This window comes from Arachis hypogaea, chromosome 15, assembly GCF_003086295.3.
Source record: "Arachis hypogaea cultivar Tifrunner chromosome 15, arahy.Tifrunner.gnm2.J5K5, whole genome shotgun sequence".
Taxonomy (NCBI): Eukaryota; Viridiplantae; Streptophyta; class Magnoliopsida; order Fabales; family Fabaceae; genus Arachis; species Arachis hypogaea.
This window is the reverse complement of record NC_092050.1, coordinates 128,575,793-128,593,078: the sequence shown is the minus strand read 5'-3', so window position 1 is coordinate 128,593,078 and position 17,286 is coordinate 128,575,793. Positions and strand designations below refer to the sequence as shown.

The 17,286-nt window shown below is 31.9% G+C and overlaps 1 protein-coding gene across 3 annotated transcripts; it reads left to right on the top strand.

Annotated features, from left to right (window-relative positions):
- Positions 1–8,658: 8,658 nt before the first annotated feature.
- Positions 8,659–14,979, top strand: LOC112750644 (small ribosomal subunit protein mS80 (rPPR6)). 3 transcript variants are annotated; one of them, XR_003814318.2, is made up of 4 exons: positions 8,659–10,536; positions 12,972–13,085; positions 13,494–13,984; positions 14,764–14,979. XR_003814318.2 is itself a non-coding variant. In XM_029293176.2 (2 exons), the coding sequence occupies exon 1, from the start codon at positions 8,823–8,825 to the stop codon at positions 10,515–10,517; it is 1,695 nt and encodes a 564-aa protein (XP_029149009.1). In that variant the 5' UTR covers positions 8,659–8,822; the 3' UTR covers positions 10,518–10,536; positions 13,494–14,083. The 3 variants fall into 3 exon arrangements, 1 of the variants encoding a protein (XP_029149009.1); XR_011872233.1 differs by lacking the exon at positions 12,972–13,085; XM_029293176.2 differs by lacking the exons at positions 12,972–13,085; positions 14,764–14,979 and having other exon boundaries at positions 13,494–14,083.
- The last annotated feature ends 2,307 nt before the right edge of the window (positions 14,980–17,286 follow it).

Genomic DNA, 17,286 nt, shown 5'->3' with positions numbered 1-17,286 from the left:
GATATCTGCGTTTTTTAGTGTCGGATCCGATCCGATTTGATCCGCAAATGTGCGGATCGGATATATCCGCATAATTGAAACTTCTCTTTATAATCATATTTCTATGTAAAAAATTCAATAAAAATATTTCTTTCACACTTTTAAACTTATTTATTCTTAAAACATTTTTAATCAAACTTTTTCTAAATAACAAAAATAAAATAGTAAAATATATGAATAATAATTACTAACTAAAACATACAAACAACTAAATATAATGCCAAACATATGTATATTTATTTATTTTTTAATCATTATTGTGCGAATCTGCGGATCCACGGATCGGATAAGCGGATGTAGAGCAGATATCCGCGATCCGATCCATAAAGGGTGCGAATCGGATCGTATTCGCAATTTTCGGATCGGATGTGGATATTTACTGCGGATCTACAGATACGATCCGATCCATGAACACCCTTATTTTGGAAAATATTAACGATGTATATGTATGTATCTTTATTTTGGAAAATTTTCCTATAGAGGCTTTGATGTATCTTTGGTAGAGTTAGGATTTGTTATCATTTAACAACTGTTTTATTTTGCTGTAACCCTAGCCGACCTAAACTTCGCAGGTCGTGACTAGTGGCTATTATACATAATTATATATATGTATTCTGTCTTTAATCTATTCTATCTTTAAAGTTTTATTTTACTATGTTTTTGCATACACGTTACTGTTCGATACGTGTGTGTTTGCGCTTGTGATTTTCTTTTGTTCCTTTTTCAGGTTTCTCAATTAATAAATTCTTCTAATTATATATATTATAACTCCATCTTTGAGTCGTACCACTTTATTATTATTGACTTCTAATTTGAGCATAAGAATCTGAATGATATGGTGTTACAGAGGTAAGTTGAGGTAAGTGGCGTGAAATGTTGTATGAGAATGAGATATTTCATGATAATTGGTTGTGGATTTTGTTTGTATAAGTGTGTATGTTGAGGTTGTCTTGAGAAATTGATTAAACGGGTGTTGAATGATTAGAAAGGGTAGAGAATTGATAAATATTTGTTGAGAGAGTTTAAAGTGGTATTGGAATGGTTTTGAACTGAATTAGAACTAGAATTAGTGATAATTATTATGCAAAAAATTTTGGGTAAAAATAAATTTTTAACGAAATTTGACGGGTCATAACTTGGCCCTCGGACCTCTAAATTATGTGGAATTTATTTTAAATAAAAATTGAGTTTGTTTATTTTATTGAACGGACGGAAAATGTTTTTTTTATGAAAAAGTTATGGACGTTTGAAAATCTGGTTTCAAAATTGAATTCTACAGAAATTGCAGAATTTTGAGGTCATGCGCATGCGTACGCATGATGGTCATTCCAGAATTTAAAAGATTTTGTGCAAGTACCATACCTACGTGCAAAAGTGGACTCGTGTGTACGCATGAGGCATGCGTATGCACGACTACCCTATTTTCAGAAAATGTATTTTTAACTGTTTTAGCCTTTTCAATCCACTTTTAATCCTTGTAACCCCCTATTTGATATCCGATAACTAATTTCTAGGATTTGGAAAGAATCTTATGCCTTTAAACAATTTTCTTAACTTTTCAAACTTTCGTAAATCCTATAATGGGTATGAGCCAGTGAATTAGAGGGTAGAAAGTGATGGAAAGAAAAATATTGAGTTGAAGTGAGTCGGAAGTGATTAAAAATTATGTATGTATCGCACACTAATTGAACCGCTATTCCTAGCCGAATTCAAAGAGTCATGTGAAAGAGTTTTCAAGTTTTAATTCAAATATCAAAATTTCTAATTATAATAAAAGAATTTAAAAGAGATTAGCGTACCTTTCGATACTACAAATCCGAATGAAGAATAAATAATTCAATCATGAAATAGATCAATGCAAGTCTTCAAAATAAAATAAACGTAGATTAATAACCCAAAGAAAACATAAATAGAGCTCCTAGTCCTTTGACAAAGGATTAGTTACCCATAGAAAAGGAAATAAAACAATGAAAAGAGATTACAAAAGAGTTGAATGGGATTTGGATCCAAAGATCCTCCTCCTGGATGTCTTTTCTTGTAAACCTTGTTCACTTATTTATATCCTAATTCTAGAATTCAAATTCAAAACTATCCTAATCTTATCTTTCGGAGAGAAAGATAAGATAATTACTTACTGGCTTTAATTTCAAATTTAAAATAATAATTCAAATCAAATCCTAACAACCAAATCTCTTATGTTTCTAAAAAGAATTACTAACTAATCTTCTATAGTTTTCAATATTTTGGATATGATTAACGCTTCTAATGATGTGGATAATTAAGCTTGAATCTTAATTGTTGCTTCTTGCATTGAGAGTTGTAATTAGCTTTAAGTTGGGCTTGTACTAGAAGAAATTGGACAAAGGCAAAAAATGCACCTTCCAGGGAAGGATATACGCCGGGTGTGTGTGTGGAGTGCTTGGAGGAATGCCCGGTGGAGAAAGGAAGAAAGAAGGGTCTGCCGGGCGTGTAGGAGGTCCGCCGGGCATGAGATTAAAGAAGTTTGTGGTGCTGATTTTCTGTGTTCCAAAGATGATGATGGTGCATGGCTTAAACTAAATGTCTACTATAGATATATGCATATTATTTTGAAGTTTTGAACGTTTTCTTTCTAGCGCAACTGTAATCGCCTCATTTGAACTTTTATAGCTCAAGTTATCATTACTTGAGCATGAAGACATCAGGGCTGAAAACTTGTACACCGAACTTATGTATTTTGAGCTCCAGTGTTCTTTCTTTGGGACACGATTTTGTTTCTTAGGTCATGTTTTTGTTGTATTTGTGTTTTTTTTTTTTTTGTAAAAAAGCTTTAATTGTTGCTTGTTTTGAGTCTAAAAATTTCTGAAAACATAACAACACTATCCCAACTCCAACTATTTGATTATTTATTAAATTCTTCATTCTTATATCTGAGAATAAATTTTCTTCAAGTTATAATTTAAGCATTTATATTTTTTACATCTTAAGTCAAATTATATTTTTATAAATCTGAGACTAATTTATGTTCATTATATATTATTCTTGAATAGTCTCAAAGTACCAGAAAAGAATTTATAGTTAAGTTATAAAATTTGTAAGACTCCTTATTCTGATTATTATTATTGCTTTTTGAATTTTATAATTTTTTATTGTAATTTAATCCAATAGTGATCTTTAGTTCTAATAAAAGAAAAGAATATGTAAAATCTTTAGGATAGGTTGCGGTTTAATCTGAGACTTGCTTAATAAGGTCAGAAAAATATCTAAGACTCTTAAATTGGTGGAAGTATCCAATTTGAGTCACTTAAATTGAAAAGACTTGTTGATCCAAAAATATTTATTTAAGTTTAGGTAAATAGAATATTCAATTTGAGTAACTTAATAGTTGTGAGAAAACTTAAAAGAAATAATATTTGACGTTTTTAGATTAATGGAGTATCCAATATGAATTTTATCTAAAAGGGTTAGTAGGATATAAAAAATTGTTAGATTAGATTGTGATTTAATCTAAGTTAAAACTGTAGTTTCAAAAGATTCTTTACAAATAATATTTTTTGTACCTCGATTTATTAATAGAACTATAGAAGTCTCAAGCTAATTGAGGACTGAACATTGATATTTTAGGCCGACTTAGTATACATTGTGGTGTACTTGCTCTGAACCGCTGATTCTTGCATCTTTTGTTTATTTATTGGGAAAGTATGAGACTCTTATTCTTATATTCAAGAACATTTTTCATTAAAGTCGAGATACTTGAAAAACCGCTTTTAAAGTTATTTCAAGGCCTAAGGACCTCTGAAGCGGTCTCTTTCAAAGTTGGATATCAAAAACTGCTTTCAAATTATATAATTTTCTGAATCTTTCGCGCTAACTTGTATTCATTGTATACAAGTTTAAAGTCATGAAAAGTTTTTAAGTTCTCATTTCAGATTAAAAAGGAATCAAGCATAATTTAACTTCTTTCTTGTGCATCTTTTACAACTCTAGTATCTGACTGCCATTTGTGCAGATTGAGTATGAATTACTTGAAATGCCAACATTGGTTCCTGTGTAGAATTCTTCTAACAGTAACATCCATATCCTTCCTAAGGAAAAATTGGAACAGGTTAGTTCTTTGTTCAACCACTCAGAATACTACTTCAAGTTGATTGCAAATTGTGTGCTTTCTAATTGGATACTAGTTGAAGGCAAATATATAAATATGGCAGTTGCTTTCATCCCTCTCCAAGTCTAGAGGGTAAATTATCCTTTTTCATGTATTATTATATAATATGTTTGTTTTACATATTTTTAGCACATGCAATAATCATACATATAACAAATTCAACACATAGTTAAAGTTTGGATAGAAAAAAGTTTTTGAAACACATTAAATATATTGTAGAATTATACAAGTATTTCACAAGTTTTCTAGTGCCATGAGAATGAAAATAATGTGATAAGTTAATGATTTAGAATTTAGTCTAAATATAATACTACTCTATATCCAAATAAATTAAATGATGTAGAAAGATTTATTTCATGAGTTTAATATGTGTACAATTAAGTTTACTATGCAATAATATATATAAAAAGATAAATTATCCTCTAATTATCCTCTAATCGGTAAATAAATCTCATATTGATTATGGATCCTTTTTCTTTGTTTTTTTTTGGGACAAATTATAATGGCTTTTGAAAATTCATATTAAAATAAAAATAATTTTAAAAGATATAAACGACAAATAATTCTAAATAATTAAAAAAAATAAAAAGTATCTGAAAATACTATATTATTTTATAAATAACAAACGAATTTTGTATTTTAATAAATGACTTATTCATTTGATTCGATTTTTTATGTAAATATTTAAATAATTATTTAAAAAATACTAAAAACATTAGAGCAAATTTTGATCTTAATTTTTCTTTTTAAAGTATTGTGGCCATTCACAAATAAAAAATATTAAAAAATATTCACTCAATGTAAAATTACCAAATTTTACTCATAAAAGTATTTTAATTTTTAAAAAGAGTTTGGGTTGAACTTATGTCTGAATTTATCCATTCAATTATGGTCAAAGAGACATTTAGGGATATATCTAAAACGAGCTCAACAATTATATGCTTATTGAATGAGCCACACTCATATAGATTATTAGATTTTATTAGATGAAAATCAAAGGCTAATATAAAAGAAGAGTATTGATGGACTCTAATAAATATAGAATATCCTAGTACATAAATAAATGCTTTAAATGGTAATACTTTAATACACAATACTTTAAACGACAACAGAATCTTTTATTCTTAAATAATTAAATATAAAATATATAAATATAAAATATATGAATATTTTTTATTTATTAAAATTAATTATTATACAAAATTTTTTTATAATATTAAAAAATTATATTAAAATAATATTTTAAACGGTAACATAAAAATATAAAATTATTACAATTTTATTTTATATTACTTGATAAATAATTCGATTATTATATTCAAAATTTATTAACTAGCTACTTTTATTAAAGATATTATTATATAACATAATTTTTCATAAAAATATTTTAAAAATATAATTTATTTAAAATATTATATATAATACATAAAAACATTAATTTTTTATTTTTTTAATTTTTTTTAAAAAAATAGAATAAATAATATAATTTTAAATACATACCTAAATAAAAAATTTAATATTTTTATATATTATCTATAACGTTTTAAATAAATTTTACTTTTACAAATATTTTGATAAAAAATTATATGATATAATAACATATTTAACAAAGTAATTAGTTAATAAATTTTAAATATAATAATCTAATTATTTGTAAGTAATATAAAATAAATTTTAATTATTTTATATTTTTATACTGTAGTTTAAAATATAATTTTAATATTATAAAAAAATTTACGCAATAATTAATCTTAATGAATAAAAAACATATTTTTTGTATTTATTTATTTTATATTTTTTAGAACAAAAAATTTCTACCTTTATATAGTAAAATATGTGATAATCTTCTTAATATATATATTAGGGGTGGCAAAACAGGTTGAGTCCGTCGGGCCGACCCGTCGAATGAAAAACTCTACTTTTATATATATATATATATATATATATATATATATATATATATATATATATATATATATATATATATATATATATATATATGTGTGTGTGTTATAATAAGAAGATTATCACATATTTTACTATATAAAAGTAGAGTTTTTCGTTCTAAAAAATATAAAATGAATAAATACAAGAAGTATAAGTTTTAATAAATAATTATTTTATATTTTCGTTCTAAATAAAATTTTAATTATTTTATATTTTTATGTTATAGTTTAAAATATTATTTTAATATAATTTTTTAATATTATAAAAAATTTTTGTATAATAATTAATTTTAATAAATAAAAAATACTCAAATATTTTATATTTATATATTTTATATTTAATTATTTAAGAATAAAAGATTCTCTTGCCGTTTAAAGTATTGTGTATTAAAGTATTGTCATTTAAAACATTTATTTATGTATTAGGATATTCTATATTTATCAGAGTCCATCAATGCTCTTCTTTTATATTAGTCTTTGATTTTCATCTAATAAAATCTAATGGTCTATATGAGTGTGGCTTATTTAATAAGTACATAATTGTTGAGCTCATTTTAGACATACCCAACATTTAGGGTTCGTTTTGAAAAGTTTTAAAAGTAAATTTTTTTGAGTTTTAACTTATAAAGAATAGTAATATTAATGTCTGGTGCAATTTTTAAAACAAAATTACAATATTCTAAAAAATTATTTAAAAACTTATAAAACATTTTAAAAAAATGACTTCTCATAATATTACTAATTTTATAACTTTTTTATAAAATATATATTTTTAAAATTAAAAATCTAAACATAAAATAATTTATTTATAAGCTATTTTTATTATAATCATTTATTGTTAAACTATTTTTTAAAAAATAATTTGATTAAACTTTTTATCAAAACTGGCATTGGAAGATTGGAAGAATTTGGGGAGAGAGAGTTTTTACGGATGATGCAACGGAAGAAAACAGTTCTTTTAGTGTTTCTAGAATATCGGCGGATAGCTTTCAGTGGAAACCAATTCAAGAATGGCTCTCTAAAAAGGCAAATGGTTCTGAGTATTAAAGTATTTGCCAAGGAGTTTAGTCGAGAAATATACAGTGCACAAGTGCATCCGGGGATGATCTAGTGTGTGATGGGGAGCGTCTGGAGGAGTGTGATACCAGTCGGAAGAAGCAATTTGAGGTTGAAAAAACCAGGGAGTTGAAGACGATGAATTCAAAGGTACCTTTCTATGTATATATATATATATTTTTTTTTAAGAAGGAAATGGAAGGGATTATTCATGGAACCCACTGGGAGAAGAATTAATGGAGAAAAATTACGATGGCGAAGGGGGACTTTGGTTCTAGTGCATGCTGTGATTGTGTTTATTTTCTCCAAATATAATGCAACGAGATTCAATGGAGTAATAAGGAGATGGAGAGAGGTTATGATAACATAGAGATGTGGATGTTTAGAAATAAATATTATGAGTTGAATAAAAATGTAGAGGAGTGTGGTATGTTGTTGGGTTGCGGTGGTGAAGAGATTCGAGTGGAATTATCTGATGGGTCCATCGCTTTCTCATGTCCTTATCTACTAGTATTTGGGCCATTCACTACAAATAACCATGTGCATCACGAGGTGAACTCAGCCTCTAGCCCTCTATGTATTAATGAGAGACGTCTTCAAGGTCGGATGAGATAGAGGAGCATAGTGAATCTAACACACAACAAAAGAAGAAAGAGGATGAACACTCATTTTATGAGGAAGCAATGATCACAAAGAGAGTTTGTGATGAGGCGAGTATGATATTTGATGAGTTGGAAGAGGATCTAGTTCTACAGTATGTTGCAAAAGCAGAAAATCAAAAGAAAGACAACACATGTAATCTAAGGCCAAGGAGAAAAAAGGGTCAAACAAGAGTTCAAGGGAAGCAGAGATGAGAAAGTCAAGGAGTACAACACACAAAATATTCAACGAAAGATCAGGTGGATAACATACATCGAGGTGAACTAATAGCAAGAGGTAGATATTTAGTTATATTTTATGTTGTCTTTGTTGCATGTTTGATGTTATATTTCTTTGGATTTTATTTTGATCTTTGTGTTTTCTTCGTTTACATGTTATTTAGATGTAATTATGTATGTTGATAGATGGTTATTTTGTAAGTCACTCACCTTTTTTGTTAGGACCTTTGTAAGTTTGAAATATAAAAAAAATGCTTACAAAATTGTATAAAAATTTTATTTTTAAAGTTTTTTTTGAAAAAAAATTTAATATTTAACATTTTTGCCATATTTTTAAATATTTTACGAGTTTATTTATTATTTGTATATGTTAAAGTTATTTTTATTAATGACGTAAACTTTTAGCTACATTGTTTTTTTTTTGGCGTACAACTTTTAGCTACATTTTGATACTCCAATATTTTTATTTATTCTTGTCCAGCTGGCCATTTACTGCCCAATTGTCTGATTTGCACTGTACTTGGGCTAGGCCCATAATGGGATAACTGAGTAATATTAAATAAGAAGCCACGAGTTCCCTGACAAAAATAAAGAAGCCACGAATTCGACCCAAAAAAAAAAAGAAACCAAATTAAAAAAAAATGTCCCCCAACCAAAAATTTTAAACAATGTCGCAGTCGCAGCATCCTAAAACCCCCGAAAGCCGCTGCATCTGAAGAGTGAAGAAGAAGGTGGAGGAGGAAGAAAGAAGAGAAAGAGATGTCATCGTGGAGATTGATCCTCGCAAGAAATGCTGCTGCACGCAACTGCATCATTGCGTCGCGAATCCCTAACTTCCCTCTCTCACAATCTTGCATACCCACCCAACCTCCATTAAAACCCCAACCAACTCCTCCCTCCTCCACCGCCTCTCCCCGTTCCGTTTCCCGTTTCTTCCTTCCCAATGACCTCCGTTTCTTCTCTCCTCAAACGGACATCACCTTCGACGACGACCGTCCGCAAAACGACGCCGTTCCGCTCTGCAATGAGACTGAACCACAAGAAGCCGCATTAGAAGAAGGAGAAGGACAACTAGAAATAGAAGAAGAGATTCACGATATCAACGACGAGAGATTAGAATCCCTGCGGGTTCTTCTACAAAGTAATGGCGACAGGTCGTTTGAGTCATCTCTTAACGACATGTGTTTAGCTCTGGATCATAACTCCGTCGCCAGAATAATTGAAATCCCGTCCGTTTCGGGCGAGAATCTCGTTAGGTTTTTTAACTGGGCCCGGAACGACAAGTCGTTTAAGGTATCCCCCTCTGCGTTGGAAACAGTGGTGTCAAAGGTGTGCCAAGGTATGAAGAAGAAAGAGATATACTCTCTGTGGGATTTGGTTCGGCATATTGGTGAGGAAGAGAAGGGTGTACTGAACGTAGGGATTCTCAACGAGTTGATATCTTCGCTGTCGAAATTGGGAAAAGGAAAGGCTGCACTCGAGGTCTTTGATAAATTGGAGGATTTCGAAATTGTGCCGAATGCTGACAGTTATTACTTCACGGTCGAAGCTCTTTGCCGGCGGAAAGCTTTCGATTTGGCTTGGTCCGTGTGTCGAAAGATGATTGATTCACAGATGGTGCTGGAAGATGTAGAGAAAATTGGTAGCATGGTGTCTTGGTTTTGTAAGGGGAAAATGGCCAGAGAAGCACATGAAGTGTATATGGCAATGGAAGAGAAAAGGAAGCAGTTACCTTTGTCTTGTATTAGCTTCTTGGTTGGCAAATTGTGTCAAGAGAATGAGACTGTTGGATTGGCTTTGAAGGTGTTGGCGGATATACAAGGAGAGAGGAGGCACCGTGCGATAAAGCCTTTTTCCGCAGTGGTTAGAGCTTTGTGTAGGATTAAGGATCTTGATGCAGCAAAGAAGTTGGTGTTGGAAATGATTGCAGATGGTCCACCTCCTGGAAATGCTGTTTTCAACTTTGTGATTACTGGATATTGCAAAGTTGGGGAGATGGGACAAGCTGTGGAGATGATGAAGCTCTTGGAGAGTAGGGGTTTGAAGCCGGATCTGTACGCTTATGCTGTTCTTATGAGTGGCTATTCAAATGGTGGTGAGATGGAAGAGTCTAGGAACATATTGGAAGAGGCTAAAAAGAAGCATCCTAAGTTAACCCCTGTGATGTATCACACACTAGTTCGTGGATATTGTAAGTTGGAACAGTTTGATAAGGCTTTGGAGTTGTTGACTGAGATGAAGGATTTTGGCATCCGCCCTAGTGCAGATGAATACGAGAAGCTGATCCAGTCGCTATGTTTGAAGGCTTTGGATTGGGAAATGGCGGAAAAACTACAGGAGGAAATGAAAGAGAATGGGTTGCATCTCAAGGGTATCACTAGGGCCTTGATTAGGGCCGTCAAGGAGATGGAAAAGGAAGTTTTGGAGGCTGGAAACTCTGGTTCAGCAGCATAATCATTGGCGCTTTTTTGAGGTAGCATGAAACAATGTCTAATATTTGTAATTCTTTTCTTATTAGCAATTTCCTCATCACATGTTGTGGCAGCAGGTTGCAATCTTAATGCAAAAAAACAATTCAGAGCATAAAAGTTCAGAAGTAATGGTTGGTAGTGAACTGAATTTGATGTGTTAACTTTACTTGCATGGCCTTTTTCAAGCAGGTGCTTAGTTTTCTACGCTTCCGTTCCTTGTTTCACCATAATGATGTAAAAAATTGGAAACTAACATTTTACGGCCAACAATTTGCCGACATTTATCTTTCCTTTTAAATTTCTCCTTCTTTCTCTTAACATTTGTCAATCCACTACCTGGCTAATTGTTAGTTAAAAAAAAGTTGGTTACCTAAACTGTTATTTTTGTTTCCCTTATACACGATATAATTGTGTTTTAAAAGATGCTTGACATCTTGAACTATTTCATGTGTGTGTGATTTACTACAATTGAATAATACAATTATCTGAATTCTTTTTTTAATCCTTAACACTGAATATTTTATTTCTATAGTAATTTCACTCCGGATTTTCAGAACTTAGGAATGCACCCTAGTTTAGGCTTATATCCCAAGTACAAAATATGAGTATCTCCTTCCCGTAGAAGTGTATTTGGTTACTAAGATAGGAAAATAAATTGCTGCATGAATAGCTTTTGGAAACAAAGGATAGAAATGGTTTCATAACAAGGAAGGCAGGGAGGAATATGGTGCTGTATTGATGCTAAATTATATTGAAATGGAAATTGAATGTTTCAACTTCCAAATTCCAACTACTATTTGTATTTAAAACTGTAGAGGTTATGCCAATTGTGTCTAAAACTTGAAATATTATTTGCTTTAGATAACGAGTGTTTTCAATAGATGCTGCTTTGTAGTTTCTTTTAAAATGACTAGTATGTTTCTTTTTTAGTTTATGTTTTTTGAGGACTCTGATTCTAAGTTTCTGGTTTGAATTTTGAATGTGTCTATTTGAGGATTCATGTTTAAATAAAATCGGAAAATTACGAAGGATTAAGATGATGTGGTATTTGTCTTGAGTTGCTAACTAGAGATCTTGTTAGTTTGTTGAATGGCTTCCAATATTCTTAATGAAATTATTATATATATGTTACATACTAACAACAAAACTAAGATGGAATAGGAATTTGGTAGGGGATAGACAACCTGCTACTTGTTACTAGGATCTGATTCCGCAAGTGAAAAAATTAATTGACCTTGATTAGTACAATAGTTATCCAAGTCTATAATCCTGCAAGCGAGTAATACATAGCTATTTCTCATATTTTAGAAGGTTGAAATGGTGGTGTGTTGTTGGCTGTTTGTCTCATTGTCAAATTTCAATAGTGTTCTTGTTATTGCCGGCATTAACTGCTATAGCTATACTATACTTGACTCCTGACCAAAAAAATAAAATAAAAAAGATGTTAGTTTTTTATTGTCTGTAATAGTCCTATTTGTAAAGCTATCCGTACTTGCTATAGCTATACTATACTTGGTTTATGTACATGTTTTGTGTAAAGCTATCTCTCTATGGTGTATTCAAGGGAGAGTATAAGTGATGAATTCTTGGGATTGAAAAGGAAACATGTCTTGTATTGACAGCAAGTCAGTAACCATTCCTCAATATTAATATCAATACGGAAGGTGGGATTCGAGTGCTGCCTCTTCGTTTTCTCTGTCTTTGGGTATCTTCTATGATTATATTAAGTGCAGTATAAATATTAGGTGTTGGAGTTTTGTTTTCCTATCTTTTATCTTTGCTATATCAGGATACTTGATGTATTCACTCCCCCGTCTCAGAGGGTCAAGTTTTGTTTTCAATGATAAAAAAAAATGTGAAATGCATGTTGTGTTTCTTTCAATTAGCTAGAACATCGTTTGTGTTATTTTTCTATTTGTTAAGTTAGACCTTTAGTTATTTAAATTCAGGCAGTGTCTGTTCCCTGGGTAATGTGTGGTACACTACCCTCTCCTATTAACGTCTTTTGCATCCCAGTGAATCTGATATGGCTATATGTTAATTTGTGTACAATGCTTAACGTAGATGCGATGTGTCCAACTGTTTCAATAACTTAGTAGGATTTCTTTTGCATCCCAGTGAATGGCTATTATTAGGTTAAAATTCATAACCCTTTTTTTTTGTCGCGTTTTGAAACACGGTATTTTTGTCTCCAAGAGATTTAGAATGTACTTTTGTCAACAATTCGCAAGAACATTTTTTAGTGGCTTATCCTTTTTATGCTCAGATTATATGCTACACTTCACTAATTGAAAAAATTATACTTTCTACCTTTTGACATTTGGATTTGGTTTAAAATTTACTTTTAACTCTTTTGAATAAACACTTAAATTAGTACTAGAATTCCAAATCGGACATTTTACTACTTGATCCGAGGCATATTTGAAATGGACTATAGGTGATTGGACTTTGAGTAATGAGGTCGGAGATAGTGGTGAAGGTGTCCAATATGGCTTCACGTCAACTCCGGAATGGCAGATGAGGATACTTGCAAAAGATTTCGACGCTTAAGGTAGTAAGGGTTTAACCAAATTTGATGTAAAATGAAGTTGAGAAATATCTGAGTTTGATAGGGTATTTATAGAAAAAATCATCACTTCACTTATAGATAGTGGATGATTTCTTCCCTTATATCATAGAAAGTTATTCCATGTTGTGATAGTTATTACTTATTAATTAGTAGATAATATCACTAAAAGGTGATAAATAGCTTTCACTTGATCCATGGAGGATGGATCAGCTCTTTTGGGCCTCTTTTGGGCCATGACTTTAGTTATTTGGGTCATTATAATGACCTAAAAGTAATAATAATAAAAAGAAATATGTGGGATCTATTTCACTTGATATTTTCTCTTTTTTTTCACCCATATCTCTCAATTGACGCACACTCACCCATATGTCTCAATTGACACACACTCAGAGTCGGCCAAAAGAAAAAGAAAAGGGAGAAACAGAGAGGGAACGAGAGAGAAGAAGAAAGGAAGAAGGAGAGAGGAAGAAGGAAAGACGGCGTTGGCGGAGTTCCAGACTCGCCAGAGCTTGAAGAGGAGGAAGCGACGGACAGTATTGTTGACGCCTCTGCTGTCATTGTTGTGGAAGGAGGTTGTTGCTGGTGTCAACTGGAGCTGCGTTGCCGTTGGGTTTGAAGGGAGGGAGCTCGCGGGAGATGTTCCTGCCTTGCTTCGTCACTGTGATGCCTTGGTCTTCCTTGTTTGCTGGAGCTGGAGCTCGCTGTTGAACTGCACTCGGCCGCTGGACTCATTGATGTTCAGCACTGCCGTGTCACTATTGTCGGCTTCTATCATTGTCGTTGTCTTCCTTGTTTAGTGTTGTCATCTTGAAACCCTCAGAATAACCACGGAATTTCAATCTTCAATTTGGTACTCTGGATTCGATCTCTTTGGCCAAGTTGTGAGTAGGCTTTACGTTGTTGACTTTTTGGTTTATGCTATAACTATTGTTGAAGAATTTTAATTTGATTCGAATAATTAATTTATTATAGCTGAATAATTATCTTTGTGAAGTTTATACCTTAGGAATTTTACATGAGACTATATGTATATTTAATGAAACTTTATATTATTTTAGAACATTTAATTTTACTCGAATATGTATTTTTGAAGCATTGAAGTATTTGTCGATACTCATTTTGAAATTGTGAAATATGTTTGAAATTCTTTATGATTGAGAAAATATGATTGAAAAGGATTTGGATGAGAAAGTATTATATTATTTGATTTGATTTGATACCTCATATATTTGAAAGATTTAAAGAATTTGTTGTATTTAAAATCATATATTTTGAATTGGTTTTGAAAGCTTCTATTAGAAAATCGTAGTTAACGGCGGTTATGACGTTAACCTAGATGCATCTGGCTCAGACCTCAGCTAGCAGGGGTATTGCTAACCTAACGTGTAGACCACACGTTGGATCTGTTATTCTGTTAGGAAACACAAGAGGAAAGGACTACTACTCTTAGAGGTGGAGCCGCCCAAATGTGAACTATTTGATTCGATTTCTTTATTGAGAACTCTCTTATTGATTCACTTATTTGTATAAATTACTATTTTCTAAATAAAATTACTTGGATAATAATGTTTATATAGTCTCATGTAGATTATAGATAATAGATGTATTGTCTAGTCATTGAGTTCTAAAACTCACTCCATTTTTTAAAAACTATTTTCAGGAACGAATACACGAGTATGTGAGCCTTCCTATTCAAGAGTAATGATATGCAATGAATACCTATTCTTTGTTGAGTTTCTAAACTTTATATGCTTCATATGTCACAGGCAGGATTCAATCATATTAATCTATTTTATGTTTTTGTTAAAAATAATGTGTAACTATTCATTCTTGCACTTGTAAATTTATAAAAAATACTTGTAGCTTTCTTATTTAACTTATACTCGAATTTGTTAGGCATGTTAGGAGACAGTTTTCCTGAGCACTAGTCATGACTCATTTTGGGTTGTGACAGTCATGGTATGAACAATGTCTTTGCTCGAGATCAGATTTGGAGAAGTCGAATCTCAAGCAAGAATTTAGCGTTTAAGTCAACAAGTCGTAGCTTCACCAAGTCGAATAGTTGTTTCAGTATTTGTCCCGAGTAGTTTATTCTTTGATTTATATAAGTTGGTTGGTTGGAGTTGGAGCCTTCATAATTGAAGTTTTATTCTCGACGTGATTTGTAGCTCCAACAAATTGAAAATCTCGACGTAATTGATGTGTGTTGCTTCCGATTTATAGTGTAGCTCATTTTTTTCTGATTTCAAAAACTCGTTTTGATTGTTTTATGAGCGTCGTTCTTGTCGTTTTGCTTTACCCTTTTTAGGGATCTATTAGCTTTTACGACGAATGCTTCAACTTGCAAACTTTTGACTTGTCATTTTCGACTTTCTCTTGACTTTTTTTTGTTCAAGTTGTAGGCCAAAGATTTTACGATTTTGATTTTATTTCGATTCATTTATACAATTTGTCCTTAAACTCAGACCTTGTCACTTTGACGATTTATAGCCCCAACCTTCTAGGACGGCGTAGCAATTTTTGCGCTTTTTCGAGTATGAGTTCAAATCGTGTAGGTCGGATTCAATGAAGACTTGTAAAAATTTAGATAACTTGCTTTATTAATCTTTTGAAAGCAATTACAATAGATGGCCAGGTGCTTCTAAGAGCCTTTTACAAATGAAATTCTTAGCCCTTTGATACTTCATTAAAAACCCCTTTAGTAAAACCTTGAAGTCAGAAAAAGAGTACATAAAGGAGTAAAATTCGTTTTCTAGCTGTAATATTCCTTCAGTTGTAGATATCGTACAATCTATACAGATTGTTTTCGAGCAAGTCACATTTTTTATAGTATCTCTTTCCCAAGTCGTGACTGACTTTGTAGGGATCTTTCAATTTGGTTGTCATCTTTTCTTCATCCGATTTTGGCTTGATGTCATTTCAGATCAAGACGAGGTCTCCAGTTGAGAATCTTTTTTGCATGATTTTATTATTGTATTTCATGGCCATTTTTTTGTTTAAAAGCTTTTGTTCTTGAAGTTGTACCATTTCTCGCAACTCAGTGAAGAGGTTGGATTCTTCTCTATATGCTTGAAGGTTTTTACATCATTATAGAGTTTGATTCTTAAGCTTTTTCATTTGTCCCTGTTGGGATCATTGCTTCAATGTCATGGGTAGGTAGAAAAGATAGTTCCCCATTTGTGGGCTGGAGAGTTGTCTGATGTGCATGTGGCCTCTATTCGAGCTCTAACGCATTGACTTTTTTATTTGTGGGCTGCTTCTTAAGTTAAAACTTTTATTGTAGCATCTATGTTCCACTTTTGACCTCTGTAAATGGTGGTTATCCCCTCTTTTGTTGGAAACTTCATGCATAGTTGAGGGGTGGATACCATAGCAACTAGTCGATTTAGTGTTATCTGACCTATTAATACATTGTAGATAGACGGGATGTCTACTACAATGTAGTTAATAATGACGGTCCAGGCTTTCAGACTTTTGCCGAATGTGGTATAAAGGCTTATGTACCTAAGAGGTCGGATGAAGGTTTCTCCTAATCCGAATAGAGTGTTCAGGTACGCCTTTGAGTCCTTTTCTAGTAATCCAAGCTTGTCGAAGGCAGATTTGAAGAGGATGTCAGAACTCCCTTGGTCCACCAATGTCTTTTGGAGGTCGGCATTGGATAATACTATTGTTATCACCAAGGGATCATCATGGCTAGGACCCATACCTTTGATATCTTCTAGTGCAAAGATTATAGTGGGGAGGTAGGATTCATTACAACCTCTTTTGACCTGGTATATTTCTTTGAGATGTCTTTTCCGAGATGACATAGTTGTTTTACCTCCAGCAAGTCCTTCTATGATAACATGGATATGTCGATCCGGGTGCTTATGGGATCTGACAATCTTTCTCTGTCTTCGAACTCCTATATTCTTTTGGTGGTCTTTTTCTTTGTTATTGAGTTGGTAGTTATTTTGCTGACCTTGCTGAGGCTTCATGATATGGGTGGTCTATTTTAGGTTGATGTATTATTTCTCCCTTTGTAATACTTTGAAGAATGAAATCGGGTGTCTCCTCGAGATGGACTGTGAGAAGGGATCATCCCTAAGGCCATTGACGAGTCACATGATATCTGCCTCTGTTGGTAGATTCTGTATCTCGCTCCAAACAAGTTTTGTTGAATCTTTCTTTGTAAGCCCTTAAG